Source organism: Strigops habroptila, chromosome Z (assembly GCF_004027225.2).
Source record: "Strigops habroptila isolate Jane chromosome Z, bStrHab1.2.pri, whole genome shotgun sequence".
In the NCBI taxonomy this organism is placed as follows: Eukaryota; Metazoa; Chordata; class Aves; order Psittaciformes; family Psittacidae; genus Strigops; species Strigops habroptila.
In genome coordinates this window covers 30653133-30673031 of record NC_044302.2, presented here as the reverse complement: position 1 = coordinate 30673031, position 19899 = coordinate 30653133, and the positions used below count along the sequence as shown (strand labels likewise).

The 19899-nt window shown below is 40.3% G+C and overlaps 1 protein-coding gene across 6 annotated transcripts; it reads right to left on the bottom strand.

Annotated features, from left to right (window-relative positions):
- Positions 1-2943: 2943 nt before the first annotated feature.
- Positions 2944-19897, bottom strand: RAD17 (RAD17 checkpoint clamp loader component). 6 transcript variants are annotated; one of them, XM_030511492.1, is made up of 16 exons: positions 19624-19822; positions 17343-17624; positions 16134-16217; positions 15275-15431; positions 14643-14779; positions 13236-13288; positions 13021-13146; positions 12865-12934; positions 12104-12215; positions 11077-11277; positions 9916-10001; positions 9172-9318; positions 8577-8723; positions 7716-7836; positions 6349-6406; positions 2944-4203 (listed from the first exon to the last, which is right to left on the bottom strand). In XM_030511492.1, the coding sequence occupies exons 1-16, from the start codon at positions 19663-19665 to the stop codon at positions 3936-3938; spliced, it is 2091 nt and encodes a 696-aa protein (XP_030367352.1). In that variant the 5' UTR covers positions 19666-19822; the 3' UTR covers positions 2944-3935. The 6 variants fall into 6 exon arrangements, with proteins under 6 accessions (XP_030367352.1, XP_030367356.1, XP_030367354.1 ...); XM_030511493.1 differs by having other exon boundaries at positions 3244-4203; positions 17343-17621; positions 19624-19866; XM_030511496.1 differs by lacking the exon at positions 6349-6406 and having other exon boundaries at positions 19624-19897.
- Positions 19898-19899: the final 2 nt, after the last annotated feature.

Here is a 19899-nt window from a genome sequence, read left to right as displayed (position 1 = left end):
CTAATCATGTTTGTCATAAGCATTCATTGTTTCGGCTTAATAGTCACTCCTCACGACATTTATTTATTTGCTCTCAGAGTTGTTGCGCTTGGTCACGTAGTTTCAGCACGTCGTACCTTGCTTTCAGCCAGTATTTGCTGTTTCATTGTTTATCAGCTGGGGGGCCTGGGCTAAGGTTACTGTTTCACTGTACGTCATGGTAACGACTTGTAATACAATAGACTCATTGATCATGGAACTGATTTGGCTTGTGTTCCCATCGTGGTCATCACCTCTATACTTTAGGAGGCATATAATGGAATTTTTTAACAATTACACATCTTTTTTTTCTCCTTGGGGGGTCAATCGATGAAGGAGACATTCCTTCATACCCCCCACTTCCCCACCAGGCTATTTACAGCAGCATTTGAGAGTTCTGAAGGTTTTGGATGGCCTTTGAATACCCTTGAGACCTGCGGGCTGCTTGTGCTGGGGATCAGCATGTTGCTACACACACGGAGTGTGTTTTACCCACGGCCATCCCACCCTGGAAACATGCTATTTCATCTGATCTCGAAAGTTAAGCAGTATTGGGTTCAAATCTGGTCTAGGGTTAGACGACGATATAGGAGGACCACCAAGAGATTTTCCCTGAGGCTGGACAGTCATGAGTGGCAGGGTGTGTGGGATAGTATGGGCAAGTATCTAGGCCAGTGGGCCCCTCCAGTGCCTTGGAACTTCACCACTGAACAAGTGCAACATCCGGAAAAACTAGTAAAACACTTAAACGAGGTGTGCTGTCGTCCTGGTTATACCAGAGAGGGACAAATCATGGCAACGTGCTGGGGCTTGGCCTACGCCTACAGAGCCCTGCTCAACACTATCCAGCACCTTCAAAGGGAAAAACATGTCTGGATTTGATGGCAAAGCAACAGACAACTCAGCTACTCAACCCTCAAGCACAACAGCTACACCAACCCGAACAACAGTCACTGCAGCCACTCCAACCCCAGTGACAGACACTGCAGTGACTCCAACCACAGTGATAGGCACTGCAGCTGCTCCAACCCTAGTGGCAGACACTGCAGCCACTCCAACCATGGTGATAGACACTGCAGCTAAACCAAAGGACCAATCCATGCCAGTATCGGTTGCACCTGTAAGCAAGGGGAAAAGCAAACGAGCGGCACAAAGAGCAACCCGTGCAGTGAAGAAAGATGAAAACCCAATGTGCGTGCTACAGGGGACTGCATCTGAACAAGAGTTATTGATACAGGAGTCAGAGGAAGAGGAAGAGGAAGAAGAGGTAATTTCTCTACCCTGGACCTCAACCAAGCTGCAGAATATGCGATAAGATTTCACCCGTCTTCCAGGGGAGCACATTGTCACCTGGTTGCTCCGATGCTGGGACAATGGGGCCGACGGTCACAAACTAGAAGGTAAGGAAGCCAAGCAGCTGAGATCACTTGCTAGGGAAGGAGGAATTGACAAAGTGATTGCAAAAGAGAAACGAGCCCTCAGCCTTTGGAGGCTGCTCCTGGCAGCTGTGAAGGAAAGGTTTCCCTACAAAGATGGTATTATGAGTCGCTCAGCCAACTGGATCACGATAGAGAAAGGCATCCAGTCCCTGAGGGAATCAGTCATTCCAGAGATGGTCTCTCATAGGCCAGATGCCAGGAATGCATCCGTAGATCCAGATGAAGTCGAATGTACGTGACCCATGTGGCAGAAACTTACACGGAGTGCACCATCATCATATGCCCACTCATTGGCATCAATGACCTGGAGTGAGGCAGCACCACCAACAGTGGATGAACTGACCCGCCAACTCAAAGACAATCTCACCCCTTCCATCATTTCAGCTGCGGAAAAACTGTCCCAGGAGTTCAAACAATTGAGAGACGATTTATCCAATCTGTCCAGCTCCCCACGTGTACTAACCCATGCCTCAGCTATTAACAGAAGGCACCCTACTTTTTCTTCTCCGTGATCCCACAGGTAAAACCATAGGGTGGCCCGTGGCATGTGTCTCCTGTATCTTCTCTCTCGAGCAGCAGGGCGCCTTCTGTTAATAGCCTTCTGATGCTTGTCCCAGCATCGAAGCTACCAGGAAAAGCCTACAGCACCCGGGATTCCCAGGTGGAGAGAGGGAGGGATTGCTGAGGGAGCCAAAATGGACCCGGAGGGAGGTGTTGTGCTGACATTCATTCTTGTGCCTGCCTGCAGCTACACAAGGTTAACAGCTGCCAGCGCTTCCCTTTGGGTTATTATTAAATTAATTAACATTAATTTCATGTTAATTTGGCATTGGCTTTAACAGGTTGCTCACCAGCCCTTTAACAATTTGGAGCTTCCATCCTGTTCACATTTTGCATGCCACTGCAATTCAGAGGCAAGAGCACGTGTTCAAGCACAAGAGATTATTAAAGAGAATAATGCTTAATGTGGCTTTCATGTGAAAAGAGGCTTTACACAAATTACTCTGAACATGTAGTTGATAGTGATAAGTCTCTTCTACTACAATTTATAGTGAACCAGGTGAGTATTGAATATTGGCTCAGAGAAGGGAAGGCCACTAATAGCGCAAAGCAGTTGATGTGAAAGTAGGTCTAGTTACTACTACTGTTACCTGGTACCACTGTAAGAAAAACTGAACAAAGAACCTTAGAGTTTTGCTTGCAAATTAAAAACCAGTATTTCATACCTTATTGCCGTTTGCACTAGAGCCCTCCCAGCCCAGAGCAGCCAATCCACGGCAGCCTGGAAAGGGGGAAAAGGTGCTGAGGGGCACCAACAGCCAAAAACATTTTAACTTTAAAGTAGTGAGAATAGCTGTAACAGAATTAAGAATAAGGGGTAAATTCCCCTCCTCAAAATTAAATAGCTACAGCTGGAAGGACTACAACTGTCCCTTGAGAGTGGACAAATCTGGACTTTTTATTAGCAACATTAATTCCAATGTCATGGTGGTAAATACATACTCTTTTTTACTCAACTTTGGATGTAAGCAATACAGAAACCCAAATCTACATCACACATTCAAAGATGGTCACTTTGATTATTTTTCTTACTCCTGTGGTATCATTAACCACCGCAACATATAAGATTGATTTGAACTGAGCAATCCCAGTTACAGAGAAATGCTGACGTATTGAACAGCCTATCACAACAGGGTTATTCTTTCCCCTGGCACAATGGCAATTTCATGATAAAAACTGCACACTGCACCATTAACTTCCAACAGAATACAAAGGACAATAAGGATTTATGCTTGACTGTTATATTTTCCCCTCCATAAGTTATGAAAGTGTCTTTCAAAAAAGAATCCAGAATAATCTTTTGTACTACATACATTCAATTTATAAACACACAAAAATCTGTGGCAGAGTACAAGACAGTATCAATACAGTAGGAATTTTATTTACATCACCAATATGGGATATCAAACTTTTTACATGTACACTTCAGTCTCTTTTTCCGAAGGGCCGAACTCCCAAACAGCAATTTTTATTTTGTCTTTTTTTAAAGGCATGAATTTTAATAAGGCCTTCAAATGCTGACAAATTTTCAAATGCGTACTCAGGAAACACACTGTACACTTGCAAAGCAAATTAAAACATGTAAAAAAAAAATAACTGAAGTGTGACACTGCTTACCTACAGTCTCAAACTAATTTCAGTCATCACTCACTATTCTCTCTTTCAGTACAGGTTATTTCGTGGCTCAGTAGAGGCAATGAATAGCCTGTAATTTAGTATTCAGCTCAGGACTGATACTGCAAGGTTAAGAGGACGCTGAAGAGAGCTGCCTCAATGCCGACACAGCATGTTTAGGTGGACTGGGAGGCCAAGTCTAAGTACCTAAAGGAGTACTGTGCAGACCATACTCTCTTTAGCAAAAGCCTCTCCAGCATACGAATTCGTTCAAGGAAGTCAGTGGTCAATATGGTGTTGTACTCAGTCACTATCATATTCCTCTATTTGCAATTCGTCTTCCTCCATGACTGCTTGAGCTGCAACAGGCTGGGGCTGACTGCAAGGTAGTTCACTTCCACTGCACTGGCTAGAAGAGAGAGGGAATCCACCCGATTCATTCTCATCCATCCTGGTTTTCTCCGCCTCTGCAGCCGCCTCCACAGCATGAGCACCAGCACCGTCCCCCTCGGAGCTAACAAGTAAGTCTGGTATCCCAGGATCTTTATCAGTAAGTGTTTCAAGCTTTAACCTGTAAAATTATCATTGCAACAGTCAGTTACCATGAAAAAATGTCTGTGCCTTCACAGAGAAACTGCAAGCGAAAAGACTGCCTGTATACCACACAGGCCACCCTTCCTCACTGGTGCTTAACAGCTTTCTCATTTTTCACCAGTAACACCATCAATACTGTTAATTCTGCCCTATGTAGCAACAGCAGAACACCAGATCCTGTTTGTGCTCCATGGCTTCCCCAGGACGCGTTGCTCCTTGAAGTTGAACTTTTGGTCACAGTGGTTTTCCTCAGCTTTCCTCACACACACGAACCATGAACAATTAAGTTACTGACAACAGCCCATGGTGAGTCAGACCCTTTCCAAGCAAAACTGAAATCCTTCAGGACAAGAAGCAACTTAACATGGAACGGGCAAATCAAAAATAAATTTTAAGAAAATGGATAAGAAAGGAAATATCTTCGACTTCTCAATCTTTCTACCATCTCTGTATCAGTATGTTACCAATGTTCCTTTATTGTTTTTCCCACTTTACACTGGAATAAGAAAAACTTAACACAGTTATTGACAAAAACTCACCCTGACACCAATTTCAGCTGATCAAACACCGTGCTCTCTCCTCAATGCCAGTTTTCTCATTACAGTACCATTCCCATCCCGCGAATCAGTATATAAATAATATTGCTAAATATCATAATATAGTATTATTATTACAATATCATAACATTATTACAATGATATATAAAAATATTATAATATTAATAAATGAAAGATTCTTATTTCCATTGAAACAGATGCACGCAAGTTATTTTAATGACTGCTTAATAACACAAAACAAATTATTTTCACTTAGGATTCCTGAAGGAAGCAAATGCTTACTAAAATACCTACATCTCTCTGTATTTCATTTCCAAAATAGTGAAGAGATGAGAAAGGATTACCATGTTTTCAGGAGAAAGTTACCTGTCAGATAAAACCCTAAGTGACACACACCCAACTTATCAATGCAGATATGAAACATTGATCAATATTTAAAGATGTGCTGCAGACAAAATGAATGGCACTTAGAACAATTAATTTCTAAAGTTACAAACATTTTGGCTCAGACAAGGGAGACTGCAAAGAAATACACCCATTAGGGACACTGCTTTCTTCCCATTTAGCAACCAAAAGGCCTTTCAACACAACTGTTGGGGAACAGGGTGGTTCTCGTGTAATACAGCCTTCAATTTACACTTCAGTATTCCATAGCTAAACTCAGACAGCAATTCCACAGTGATCAATATGGGATGTTTTGCCAGATGCCCTAACAAACTCTCATGGTTCAGGGATGAAAGAGCTACTCTCATCCCAGCTAACTCTGATCTCAATCCTTTATTAGAAACAGGCCAGCACAATTAAAACTCTTGATGAAGTTCAGAGATATCAAAGTGATAGAAATATAACTGAGTTATTTAACATTCAGGACAGAGGAACTTCAGTGGCTGTAGTTTTATTTTAAAAATGCATTCTAAACAAAGGTTTACTCTAAGTAGTCCAGTAAGCAAAAATTCCACAAAGTGAAAACCAGTGCTGCTATCTCACTTCAGAGGAAGCACTCATTAAAATATTTTGTAGTTCCATAGATATACAACAGTAAATATTTTCAAAGAAGTAATTCCCTGTTACACTTTCCTTCTCACACCCCTAACACACATGTGAACACAGAATGTTCTGTGTAACGTCCAGATTAATGATTTATGTCACGATAAACAACAGGCAAAGTGCCCTTTACTCTCTGCATCAATTCAGTTTTATTCTCACATGGATGTTTTAGATAATTAAAAAATATTTGTTCAGATCATGCAGTAGATATGTCTAGGACAGAGCCAATATCTCATACAACAAGAAAGCAAGCTAATGAAGGATTAAAAGCAAGACTATAGTGAAAATGTTGCTACCAACACCATAAGGATAAAACAGATTTGAATTTGAAAAAAAGTTTTAACAAGCAAAATAAATTACCATCTTGCCAATGAGGGATAATGTCACATCATAGATGTGCATGGAAGACGTTTCTCTGAGAGGGTTCTTTTCCTCAATATAGAAGTAAGGAAAGGAGAAAGGAAGAGGAGGAGGAGACAGTCCTAATTTCTTTAGGAAAACATAGAACTTAAGTTTACCTCCCAAGATGTCTTTTCAGCGGTAGCCTCCCAACATCTTGGATAAAAGCAATTTGAGCTAAAAAACAAAGAATCACCAGTAACATATTGAGTAGATCATAACACACGCACAATCAAAACTACTGGAAAGAAAATAATTTGTAACTTTAGTCCAGTATTCCTACATATACTTGCATTATTTTGGACACCAAAACACTGCACGTGTGTGTATTTTTTGTCTCCAAACTGCCTGCCACATTATCATAAAATAAAAACAAAATCCGTGACATTCATCAACTGTGTTTTTATGATGCAGAGTTATTATTCCATAGCCCACAAAATTAATTCATCTCAGTGTCAAGGCCTTAGCTAAGATATGAAGCCTTTTAGTAGAAGTAATTAACATAGCATAAGCAACCCAGAAGTCTTAAACAGCAATTTTATGATTATGTACCATAAAAAGTATGTTTTTGCACATGAACTGTCTGCTATTGGATTATCTCAGGTTACACATTTTTTGAACACACTGCAAACTTGGATTTTGTTCACTTTATCTAGGAAAGGCTTCTGAAAGCCTTTTAAGTCTGTTGATGACACAGGAAGAAGATCAGTAAGCAGTGCAGATCTAGTTAACATTGCCTACTAGGTTTCCAAAAGTCTTCTCACCAAATCCTCTAGTAGATTTAAAAGAAGCCCTAAGCCTAAGCAAACACCTTCATTCATACAGTTTGAGAAGTAACTAATTAATAGGAAGTGGGGAAAGGGGTATAAGGTTAACGCTTGCAATGGAAAAAAGGTGCTAATATGGCTCCACAGAGATCTGTGCAGCACCTCAGCTATCCAGTACATTCCTAAACATAACCCTGTTAAAAAAAGGGATGAAAAGCAAGAGGAGCAGTTTGCTGATCTAGTTAGACAAGCTAGTAAGCATGTGGGCAGACAGAAAAGCTGTGCAAGGACCTTAAGAGGCTGAGTGACAAGGCAACAGGATGAAATTCAAAAGTACAGATACCAGAAATCCATGCAGGAAAAGGGAAAAATTATTTCAAATACTCCAACATGAGGACACCATCTTACGCACTTATAAAGCATCATACAGGCCTCACTTTTGCTAAGAGAGGTACTTATTTGAATTCTTTCAGTTACATTAAGTTTTTAAAATGTTCTTCATACTGTTTCAAATCCAGCAGGACAGCTTGAATTTTGGCTGTGCTACTGGAAACATTTTGGGGTATCACCTATATGCATTTACCATAAGTATTTTTTTCACTGAGGCAAAAGCACAGGCAGTATTGACATTTGGGGTTACAAAACTGCACAGTATGCTTTAGTTACAAAAAAAAAAAAAAAAAAGAAGCGTCCAAGATTAAAAGTTACACTCAGCTTACCTTGATTTCTCATTGGATTTGCTAACATAGCAAGATAAGGCAATAGCTCAGTCTGAAGACACTCAGGTGGTAAACAGAAGCTTGAAAAGAGAGATTTTGCAGCAAGGCAATTTTCTTGATACTGTAAGAATTAGGGGGAAAAGAAACACAAGTTAAAAAAACTGGTACATCATCATTAATGTAGATATTCTCTACCGTAAAGACAGACTTTCTCCTTGCCTGCTGGATGACTACACACAGGCTACTGAAAAATGAGATGAAAGAAAAAAAGATAAGCCATTAGAGTTAACATATACAGAGCATAAAAACGGTGAAATCCTTTGTTGTTGACTTTTACTGGGCATTAAAATTTCCAGAAAATATTTATCCTTTGATTACAGAATCCTCCACCCATCCACGCCAATATTTCTTGCCAGATACAGCAAGAAAAGTGTTAGTTCAAATGTCAAAAATTGTCAAGAGCTTTGGCATCTCATGAACAGTCTATTTCTGATAAACAGAAACCACAGCAGCAGCAATTTCTTAAACTTACACAACAGTTTAATATGATTTAAACTGCACAATATCTTAAACCGACTTGTAGGAATACTTGTGTCACCATTAACTTAGGATTAAGACTCTCCCATCAGTGAGCCAACTTGGATGGAGGAATCAGACTTTGTCAGAGGCCTCCAACTGATTTTTCCATTAAAGGAATAATAAAAATGTAACTCTTCAACCAAGCGCTTTTTAGAAGTAGTTTGTCTCAAAATAGGATTTTTGAGCAAATACCATCGACAGTACTCAAGTGTCATCCCCTTCAAAAAATAAAACAAAATAAAATAATAATTAAAAAAAAATAAATAAAAATCAAGCGTTTACCTTTTTATTGATAAAGAACCACTGGGGTTTATGTAGAGGCCGGAACCCCATCCCTCCTTGGTGATGGGCAAAGGCTCTGGACATATTTGAATGTATAACCCCTCGGGTGGCCACAGATGCACTGTATTTTTCCATCACGAGCTGTGTCTATGACAGAAATCAGGCATGATGTGAACAGTGTGCCTCATGTGAACCACAACACACTCTAATTGCAGGGACACAACAGGCACAGAATTTGTTGAGATTACTGTGAAATTTTACTCAAAGCAGCTGAATGAAAAAGCAGCTCAGTTACATCAGGGAAAAGACATATAGACTGCAGAACATTTTTACAGTAAATATATTCTACCTAAAAATACTTTGTAGAGTATTTTACAAACACTATAACCCGCCATAACAAAACACTGAGAGAAGCTGGACAACAAGTTGGACCTGCATGTCTTCTATAGTTGATGTACTTCAGCATTCATTAACAACTCACAGTCACCTACGCTGCAAGTGTGAAGCAAACATTCATAAACACTTACAAGAAAGCCTAGGAGATCAATGTCAGAGTATTAAAAAAAGCATGTGTGTATAAAAAGGTGACACTTACACTCCAGTTACTACAAAGGACATCAGCGGTGCTCAAGTATTCACTGGCTCTCACTACATCATCTATATCAGAAAAAAAGTCTACATAGTTCTGGTGAAGGTATAAATTAAACATGCTTCCTGACATATGTGATTTTTCCACAATATCCTATTAGGAAACAAAAAAGAAAAAAAAAAAAAAAGAGTTCCAAGTTTTACATCCAATAAAAGATACAACACATTTGGATGATTAGGGAGCTGGCATACATGGTCTGCGAAGTGATGCTTATATACAAAAGGGAGGTTGGCTTGCTCCCAGGGAAGGCTAAAGGAGGGGCAGAGGGGCAGAAGCCATTGCTGTCTTCAACTCTCTTAATGGGTGGAAACAGAAAGGTGAACTCCTATTGACAACGCACAGTGAAAAGATGAGAGCTAAATCACAGGCTGCAGCAAGCACAAGTCCGCTTTCCACCACAAGTTCGTCAGTGAGGTGAGAGGCTCTGCTCTTGGAGATACTCAAAACTCAACAGATCAAGAGCCTGGGAACCTAATCTTCATTTGAATTTAGCCTCCAGAAGTCTCTTCCACAACAATTATTCTGTAACTTGGACAGACTGAATACACATATATTAAAATCAGTGACAAAAACCCTGTGTTTAAGAATTCGCATCAGCCACTTAAGAATTTGCATCAACCACTTAAGAGTTTGTTTTGTTTGGGTTTTTTTTCAAACCAAACTGGAATCAAGTAGCTATTACAGATGTACCTCAGGCTGAATAAGCAAGGTGTCCCGACGGTATTCTGATAAGTGAGCAGGAAGCTGAGGAAATTCTGATTCTGACACTGGTTCTCCTACAAAGGATTTTACAATGTTTTTAGTCTTTCAGTATCAGAAACGTTGTTACATTTCTGCATTTCTACATAATCAAAATACAATATCAAAATACATAATCAAAATATATTTCTACATAATCAAAAAAGCCAGAAGACACACATTTCAGATTAAATATTCAAAATTAGAATAAAAATTAGATAGGAGCAAGAACAGATGTGTAGCTACTGAATAGCAGTTTTCGCATACACTGAGCGTCACTTTCAGATAGTGTCAATTCTACCAGTTGATTTTAGAACTGATATTGTGAATCACCACTGAAATGTGGAGAGCCAGTGGCTTAATGGATCCTGATTTACGTGAGTGCAGATAGTACTAGTTTAATAAGTACCAAATACTTATGAATTACAGTTTTAAACGTTAAAAAAACAGTACTGAACCACACACAGGGAGCAGATTGTTTCTATAAATTTACAGAACCTAGTGTAGAAAAAGCAGAGCTTTCAGTAGAAGTAAGGTGGAAAGTATTTTGGAGAGGTGGAAAGGGAGACAGGGTACGACAGAGTGGAAGAGGTTTTCAGGTCAGAATGGAGAGAGGACGAATGTCTGTTAATGGGAAATAAAGAGCTGAGATAAAAAGTAGGGAGGACAAGAGAGCAGATGCACAAATAAGGGAGGCAGTAGCCATGAGGCTCCAGGGCTGTTCTGTATTTAGGAATATAGACGAGTACAGAATGCAACAGTACAACAATGTCTAATTCTGCACAAAGGCAAAAACTGCTTTTGTACAAAGCAACAGATATGCTGGCTATCTATCCGGTTTTGCATGCATGACAGCACGCGGAACTAATGCAACTAGAGTTATGCAATTTTATTACACACATGTCATACAACTTAATGAAACATTCATTTACCTAATAAATACAGACAGCTGCAATCTCAGTGACCACAAACTATTATTCCTGGAGGTATAGCGTTATTAATGACCAAACATGGGAATCGGACGTCACCCTAAGCCTTACTTTAGCAAATGTAGCTCTTAGCAGCTGACATGTTTTGCCCATGGAAAGGAAGAGTAAGTCAAAGTTTTCTTACTTTTGCAGTAAATTATTTTCCCTAGAGCATGGAAAAGAAAAATGGAAGCATCTTTGCCACCAATAGCTTGTATCTCCTGGTCTTCTGAAGTATCACCTTTACTTTTCTTTCCTACTACTGCTGCTGCTGCTGCTGCTGCTTCACATTTTACTGTGGAGCTCCTTTTCTTCTTTGACCAAAACTCTTTCTCCAGTGAGTAATCTACCAATAAAAACAAAAATACAATCAGGATAAAGTATACAAATCCAAAACTGTTTCCTATTCTTAAATTACATCAACACACACGTAGCTGTTGTGGGTTAGCCCTAGATGGCAACTAAGCACCACACAGCACCTCACTTGCTCCCCCACCAGTTTCATAACTGAAATAACGTAGTTACAATACTATAAGAAATTGTAGTGAAAAGGAAAAAATAGCAAAAGAGAGAGAAATAAAACCTGAGAAAAACAAAAGATGCAAATTAAAAGCAGCTGCTCACCACCAACTCACTGATGCCCAGGCTGTTCCTGAACAGCAGCCCCCAGCCAGCTTTACCCCTGGTTTTTATGCTGCGCATGACGTTCTATGGTCTGGAATATCCCTTGGGCCACTTGGGGTCAGCTGTCCTGACTCTGTGTCCAGCTTCTTGTGCCCTCACTGGCAGGGCAGAATGAGAAGCTGAAAAGCCCTTGACTTAGTGTAAGCCCTGCTCAGCATCAGTGTGTTACCAGCATTGTTCTCAGACCAAAGCCACAGCACAGCACTGCACCAGCCAAAACCAGGACAGCAGCAGATGGTACTCAGCTTTAAGACAACATGTAACAGTCATGACGTGGAACGTTTTCAGCTTAACAAAACAAAAAAATAACACCCCCCCCGACACACACACACACACACAAACACAAAACCTTTGTGTATTTTATTCTTGCTCCAAAGCAGCATACCAAAAATATTTTACATAGCTCACCTAGCAGCGCTGCAACAGTGAACAAAACACCTTTACAACAGAAGTGGTCAAAATGTCTTAACAAAATCACAGATATTTACCTTTCATAGAAGAAAACTGAAGACTATTTATTGCACTTCTTATATCACCTGAACAACCTCTGCAAAGCAACTCCAGAGAAGTTCTGTCAAGAGCAAAACTCTTCTCTCTGTTCTACAAATAAAAAGCAACATTCAAAGTAGTAAGAAAAAGTAGGACAAGGAGCATTTGAATATTAACCTGGCTGTGGGGCCCCACCTCTGACAGACTACATGAGACCATAAACAGACTACATGAGCATCCACCATGTGCACAAACCATGTAATACTGCTAACTTTAAAACTTTCAATCCATTTAAGCACACTGCCATATTTTACACAGTATACTACTGAGAATAAAGCACAAAATTCTTTGCAAGGCGTCACTCAATATTAGACTTGGTCACAATGAAAAACAGGTCGGGAATAATACAGGACTTGGGTTCACGACCTCTTCTTGCCTTGCTGGATACAATGAAAACTCCTTCTGTTCCTTTTATTTGTTTCATATATACACAGCTTCTGTAAAAGGCAGGAGAATCTTCAGCAGTAACTTTGAAGACTTAGATCACAGATCAAGTGGAACTGATGTTAAAAACCAGACACCTTTCAGTTTGTTCTTTGTTTTCTGTTGGGGGGATTGGTGGGGGCCTTTGGGGGGTGTGGGGCTCTGCTATCAAAGATCAAACAAATATACCAACAAACATAAATAACATATTTCAGATATAAAAGCGTGAAATCTTCTAGTGCAAACACTGCACAAGTTATCAGTTTTGATGACTTACCAAACTAGCTTCTGTTGCAGCAATTCGATTAAGAACTTTCATCATATTTGTTGGCGCAACAGGCTTGAAACTGTTGAATTTAAAAAAAAAAATAAAAAATTAGTTTCTGACTTCTCATTAATTTCAATCAGGTTTTAATGAGATAAAACATCTTACCTAATAGTGGATATACACAACTCCTCTAGAATGTCCACTGGGAATAGTAACCTCTGCTTGCTGTCTCCACTGAAGTTATCTGATATAATAAATATAAGGGGACATCTACTCATACGAACAAATCTCCTAAAATGAGACATAAGTACAGTAAGAATCAAACTCCAGTTTACTGTGAGTGGGCAAAGCTTATCCTTAAAACCTTATTTGCAACTGACCTGAGAATTTCATGTAGGCTGCTAGGCTCTCGATAGAATTGGTTAGGTAGGTCCTATTCAAAACAAAAGAACTGCTGTCATTACATTCAGATGTAAATATTCTCTCCCATACACTGTTATGGCACATCACTTGCTACACATTTTCTTTCTAGTTAGCTTGCTCACAACTAAATTTGCATGTGACTAACACTGAAGATAACCAGGTAAAAAAATAAGGAAAAAAAAAAACCTAAAGCATAGCATTTCTTTCTTTCATTATGGGAAACCATTATCTAAAGAATCATATCACAGATCGGTTTGGGCTGGAAGCTCATCCAGTTCCAGCCCCCTGCCACAGGCAGGGACACCTTCCACTAGACCAGGTTGCTCCAAGCCCCGTCCAACCTGGCCTTGAGCACTGCCAGGGATGGGGCAGCCACAGCTTCTCTGGGCAACCTGTGCCAGGGCCTCACCACCCTCACAGTAAAAAAAGGTAAACATTTTCTTTCTGTCCTTGTTTCTTACGAAACAGCCTTGGGTGACTATGTTGCCTGCTAGACTGAGTTTTACTCCCAAAATAAACACCCAACTTAGCAGCTCCACCAATGAAGAGTGCAGGATATGGTATTGATACATGAAAGGACCTACACAAGAAAGTGACTTTATGCAGTCACAGAAAACCATGCTTCCTAAATTCTACAGAACATCACATCGCTCAGCTAGAATTTTTATCTCCTCTATTCTTTTTCTTGGAAGATGAACCTTTCTTGAAAGTTTACAGACAACTTGACTATCATAAGATTCCTCTCAAGAAAAAGAATAAAAAGAGAAAAAGAAAAGCTCAAAAAGAAAATGCCATTGAAACACGCTCCTGAGTAAGTAAAAAATCACATCTCCTCTATATCCCACTAGGGCTTACAAATCCCTAGAGTTCGTATCTCTGCCCTAAATAATTCCCCCTATATAAGACCAGGAATGCTAAATTTCAAATGCTTTCTTATTGTGTTAATTCTTGCATATCTTCTACACTCTCCTGGATCCTTAAATAACAGTAATAGGGAGGGTTTTTTTCCCCTTCTATCTGTGTATACACATACATATTTTTAGAAAGCTAATCATACAGAAACATGGGTATGACTTCTGAAAATTGTTTTGATCTACATTTTGATATAATCTTATTTCTGTACACAAACTAGTCTCCAGTTTCTGGAGAAAAGTTTCTCTCCAGTTTCTATATAAGCCTATTAGTTTATATATAGGCTTGGTTCTAGACTGCTGTAGATACTTAAGAAGTAATAAAGAACTCACCTGCAGTAAAAGCAGACTAACTTCTGACAACACCAATCCACCAACTGAAGCTAGGTAGCATGTCAATGTTACAATAAAAGGTACTGCTTTCAAAACAAGATTTCACAAGTTTTCACTTACTTCAATAAGAATAAGCTTTTTATCATTTTCTGAGGACTCCCCAAGCATCTGAAGTTTGTTATACTTATTTGCTCTTAATAGAAAATCTTGAAAGACAGCTGCTTGGGCCTGACTCGGAAACGTATGAAAATTTGAGTCTGAAAAAGAAAACTAATTAAAAATATGTATTCTATATTATACAAAGTAGAATATAAATACCCACAAGAACTGATATCACCCATGGTATTTTCTGACAGCAGCCACTGAACACCAGCAGACAAGTCCTCTGGCAAACACATGGCAAAACCAGGAGAATTTTTAAACGGTAGAATTCAATTGAGGACGCACATGAAGACAGACTTACCTATTTTTTTTAATTCGCTCAAATGATATCCAGGCTACTACATAGCTCTCTATATTGATTTGAACTGCAAATTGTTTTTGATTAAACACTGTAAAAAAAAACTAGATGGCTTTTCAGCTAAGAGCAAAAGGAAGATTCTTATTAAACGTTAAGGATCTGGCTCACATGGCTGTGACCCTATAGGTGACAGACACAAAAGAATAAAAAATACACAATACAAAAATCACAAAAATAACTGGAAGGGGAAAAAAAAAAAAGAAAAAAAAAAAGAAATAAGCAAAATACTTACCATGGCCAAACATATTTCTTAAGTCTTCTTTTGTAAAGTCTAAAGATATTGGATTGATCCATTCTTGCACCTGAACACCAAGATCTTTTGCTAATATTTGTATAGTTGCAGTCTTTCCACAACCAGGAGGACCAGTCAGCAGTAAAACAGAGCCACGCTGTCACGGGGAGGGGGGAGGAGTGCGGCAAAAAATCCAAAACATGATAAAGACTGAAAATTGGCTGAAGATAAATATTAGTTGAATTTCTTCTATAGTTTCTGTGGTAACAATTCTCTTTTCCCAATAAAAACTGAGCTAAATATTTTGTGCTATTAATTTACCTGTTGGGTTTTCAGATAGAAAGAGCTAGACCCAAACTCTGAAAGCCTTGCTCTTAGTTTTTAATGCATCTGTTTAGTTAACTGCACACCATGTAGACTAGAAACATTAGACACTGAACTGCACAATCAGGTCTGAAAAACACTAGGCAAGACTGGCAAATTATGCTTGTGTATAGGAATGCCTCTTATCAATCACAAGGTTAAAAACATCATATTATATCAAGTCTGTGCAACTGTGAATTTCTCAAGATCTTAAAATTAATCTGTGGGAGATAAAATGCAGTTACAACTACAAACGGAAAAGGTGTGAACTGACTTGATCCTAGAAAACAGTATTTCTGAGAAAAACCAGAATCCACCTCTTAGCAGCATAAGCCCAAAACAAATCTACAAGCTCTAATCTATGTTCTTATTAGATTTCTTACAGGTAGTATCTATTGCATTAGAAGTTGAGTTTTTTCTCTAAAATTAAAATAAAATTGAATCCAGCTCATTTGTATGGTTTTATAACCCTAGCTGCTAATTTCAGCAGTATTACCTGCTTTGGCTGCCTCTGTAATATGTGCATTTTTAACCAGGATTCAACTTCTTCAATCTTCTTCTTTTGTACAGCAAGGTCATTCTAAAACAAGATTAAAATATATTGAATGCATATACACACATGTTGGTTTCCAAGACTGCAATAATGAGATTCAAGAACAGAATACATGCTGACTGGAATATTAACAGACAGGTATGAGCATAAACATATGAAACTGGAACATAATATGTAGAAATAAGTGCAACAGTTAAGAATAATCATTTCAGACTGTTTCCTCCAACAACCAACAATCACTATCAGTTGGTAAATAATGAATTAATTATTTATTATTCCTAAAGTAACATTACAATCTTGCCTGTTTGTGCAAGTATGCCTTATTGCCAGAGATGGTACTTTTTAGGCTCTACTGACTCTAATACTACATAGCTTTTCTGAACTTCTGCAAATCTCATGCAACTTACTCATCTTCTAGCCTTGCAACTCAATTCCTCTCCAGAGATGAACTATTAAATATGTAAATATAAAATACAAGTACTACACTAACTTCTTTACATCAACCAGCACTCAAAACTAAGAGACATTTAACTCACTTGCTGACATCTTTGAAACACACTGTTAAAAAGCTGTTCCAACAGCAGAACCAGTGAAGACAGGTTTACTACAGGTTTGAGTCCTTTCTCCTCGAAGTCCTAAGGTACCACAGTGCCCCACGCCCTCAAAGTCATGCCCAAGATGCACCAAGCAAACAGGAGATAGCAGAAACTGCAATCAGTCAAGTACTCTGAACATGCTAATGGACTGGCTAACTGCTGCCCAGTAACACTCAAGATGACTTCTGTTCTCTCTCCCATAGGAGTGCACTGACTCAGTTCTCTCCTCTTCCTTTAGCTGTGGATGTTCCTAGTACTTGGAGCTGTGAGATCTGGCTGAAATTCAGAAACAGGTTCAGAAGTTCAGGAGTGGATTGACAGGAAACACCTCATCGGTAGCTTTATATCCTCAGGAAGCCTGAGAAAAATGCACCTCCTATAGACAAATACCTCATTAAAATCTTACCTACAGGCAGTAAATAAATCAAAGTAGTACTTTGCTGCTCTAGTAAAACAGGATATACTTAGAAGCTGACCAATACAGATGATGAACAGACACACAACAGGTCACACTGTAATGTTACTACTACATTAGCACTTAGAATAACTCTCACACCTGAGTTTCAGGTTTGTATTTATCTACCCATGGTTCATCTTCAGATTGGCTCCAGTTTTGTCTGGACTTGTTACGAGGTAGATCTACTGAAGACAACTTTGCTCTTTTTCTGGGAAGAACTTTGCTTCTTCTGCTTTCTGTCACAGAAGACACGTCTTTCTGCTGCTGCTGCTGGTTTCTACCAGAGTTGCCTTCAAGTGGCTTCACAGGAATGGTACTGGGGGAAATACTTGTGTTTCCTAAGAAGTCATCAAACGAATATGCCAACCAATCTGTCACCTGCTAAAATACAAATGTTTTGCTTCAATGTAGCATTCTCCTCCCCTTAATTTGGTACAGTTGTCTTTATAAAATCGGAGATTTTTGTCAAGCATATGTAAGAATATGTCGTAGATGTAAAGAACTTCATTAGAACTGGAGGTTGGAACTGGATGATCTTTAAGATCCCTTCCAATCCAAACCATTCTATGATTCCATGACTTACTACTAGTTAGCCACAAACCTGGGCAGTTATGCTTTTTGAATGCACCAATTATATGCTTCGTCAGTATTAAAAACCTTACACACTGTGATATTTTGCAACAAATCGGCAAACCTGAACAAGCTGAAAATTCTGAAAACACATGTTCAAACTAAAGACATAAAATTAAAACTCTGATAAGAATGAAAAAGTAGTATAAGTTTATTTATATCCTTTTTATATTAAGGTCATGTTCATGTTTTATGTCCTCTGCCCCTCATGTTTTCAGCATGTGGCATTTATTTTTTTCTTTTTATAACATTGACAATGCAGACATTTGTGTTTAGAAGTCAGAAATAGATGACAGAGAACCACTAGTTGGGTGGCGCAATAAAATCAAATGTTTCGTTTGCTTATGAGTAAGTGGTATGAGGAATCCAGAATCAGACTGTCACTCAGAAGTCTGTCTGACGGTGACAACAAAACTGCTAGCAGCGCCAATATTTAAGATTTAGAAATACCCTGTCAGGACGGGTGTACAAACCTAGACCCCTGAGCTACTTTTCAGCCTACCTATGGTCCCAAAGATATTATCACAATGATCACAGGCTCTCCGCTGCTAACAACCACACGATAACCTTTTAGCATAGGAGCACTAAACGGTGACATGCCAAAACACAGTTCTGTGAAAACAGGAGCAACAGAACAGACATGTCATCTCCAGAAAGGTCCACAAATGTTCTGATGTTTACATGTAAGAATTAATCAAACAGACCACTACCAGACAATGGAGCATTTGAGGGCAAGAATCACAGAATCAGCTAAGTTGGAAAAGACCTTTAATATCATCCAGTCCAACTATTGCCCCAGCACTGCCAAGGCCACCACCAAATCATGTCACTAAGGGCCTCATCTACACAGTTTTTGAACACTTCCATCACTGCCCTGGGCAGCCTGTTCCAATGCCTGACCACCCTGAACCTTCTCTTCTCCAGACTAAACACCCCCAGTTCCCTCAGCTGTTCCTCATCACACTTGTGCTCCAAGCCCTTCACCAGCTCCATTGCCCTTCTCTGGACCCGCTCCAGCACCTCAATGTCTCTCTTGTAGTGAGGGGCCCAGAACTGAACACAGGATTCGAGGTGCAGCCTCACCAGTGCCCAGTACAGGGGGATGATCACTGCCCCAGTCCTGCTGGCCACACTGTTGCTGATACAGGCCAGGATGCTGTTGGCCTTCTTGGCTGCCTGCGCACAAGCTGGCTCATGTTCAGCTCCATCAATCAGCACCCCCAGGGACTTCTCCGCCAAGCAGCTTTCCAGCCACTCTGACCCAAGCCTGGAGCATTGTATGAGGTTGCTATGGCCCAAGTGCAGGATCTGGCACTTTGCCTTGTTGAACCTCATAGCACTGGTACAGCTCTACCCCTGGAGTGTTTCAAGGCCAGGTTGGATGGGGCTCGAAGCAACCTGGTCTAGTGGAAGGTGTCCCTGCCCACGGCAGAGGTTTGGAACTGGATGAGCTTTAAGGTCCCTTCCAACCCAAACCAGTCTGTGATTCTGTGATTCTATAAAGAGCATCAGCAACTGCACCCGTTTGCTTTTAACATTATTCGGACAATACCTATTTTTGGTTGAATTTGCATATTTACCAGCGGGCCTGGTAACATCCTGTGAGAGAGTTACCTTTCCATGCATTGCACTAGTAAAAAAAAAATAACATCTTACAAATTAAAACGTACAAAAAACCCACGCAACTGGAGAGGAACTGCCCGCAGCGAGACCGAGGGGTAACCACCGCCAACCCCCGCCCGCGGCCTACCTCCGCCGGCGCCGCCTGCTTTCCCGAGGAGCCTCCAGACATCCTCAGCCCGGCCGCCGCCGATCCGCCGGTGAGACCCGCTGCGAGCAGCCGGGCCTGAGGGGACAACCCCGCCCCGTGGCAGCCTGAGGCTGAGGCGGGACCCCGAGCGCCGCGCCGAGCGCCCCACACCGCCCGCCGGCCTCACAGGGGTCCTTCTGCTCCGGCCGCCCTTAGCTGTTCGCGCCGCGCCTGCCTGCCTGCCTGCCTGCCTGTCCAACCCGCCCAACCCCTCGG

Bases quoted from the DNA above. Each gene is read 5' to 3' on its own strand.
- RAD17 (XM_030511492.1), bottom strand. From the start codon at position 19,665: ATGTCTGGAGGCTCCTCGGGAAAGCAGGCGGCGCCGGCGGAG. The intron at 14,780-15,274 runs GTAAGTATTTTG...TTTCTTTTTCAG, and splicing joins AAGAAATATGTTTGGCCATG to ACTCAAATTTTCATACGTTT. The intron at 9,319-9,915 runs GTACATCTGTAA...GTTTCCTAATAG, and splicing joins CCTTGCTTATTCAGCCTGAG to GATATTGTGGAAAAATCACA.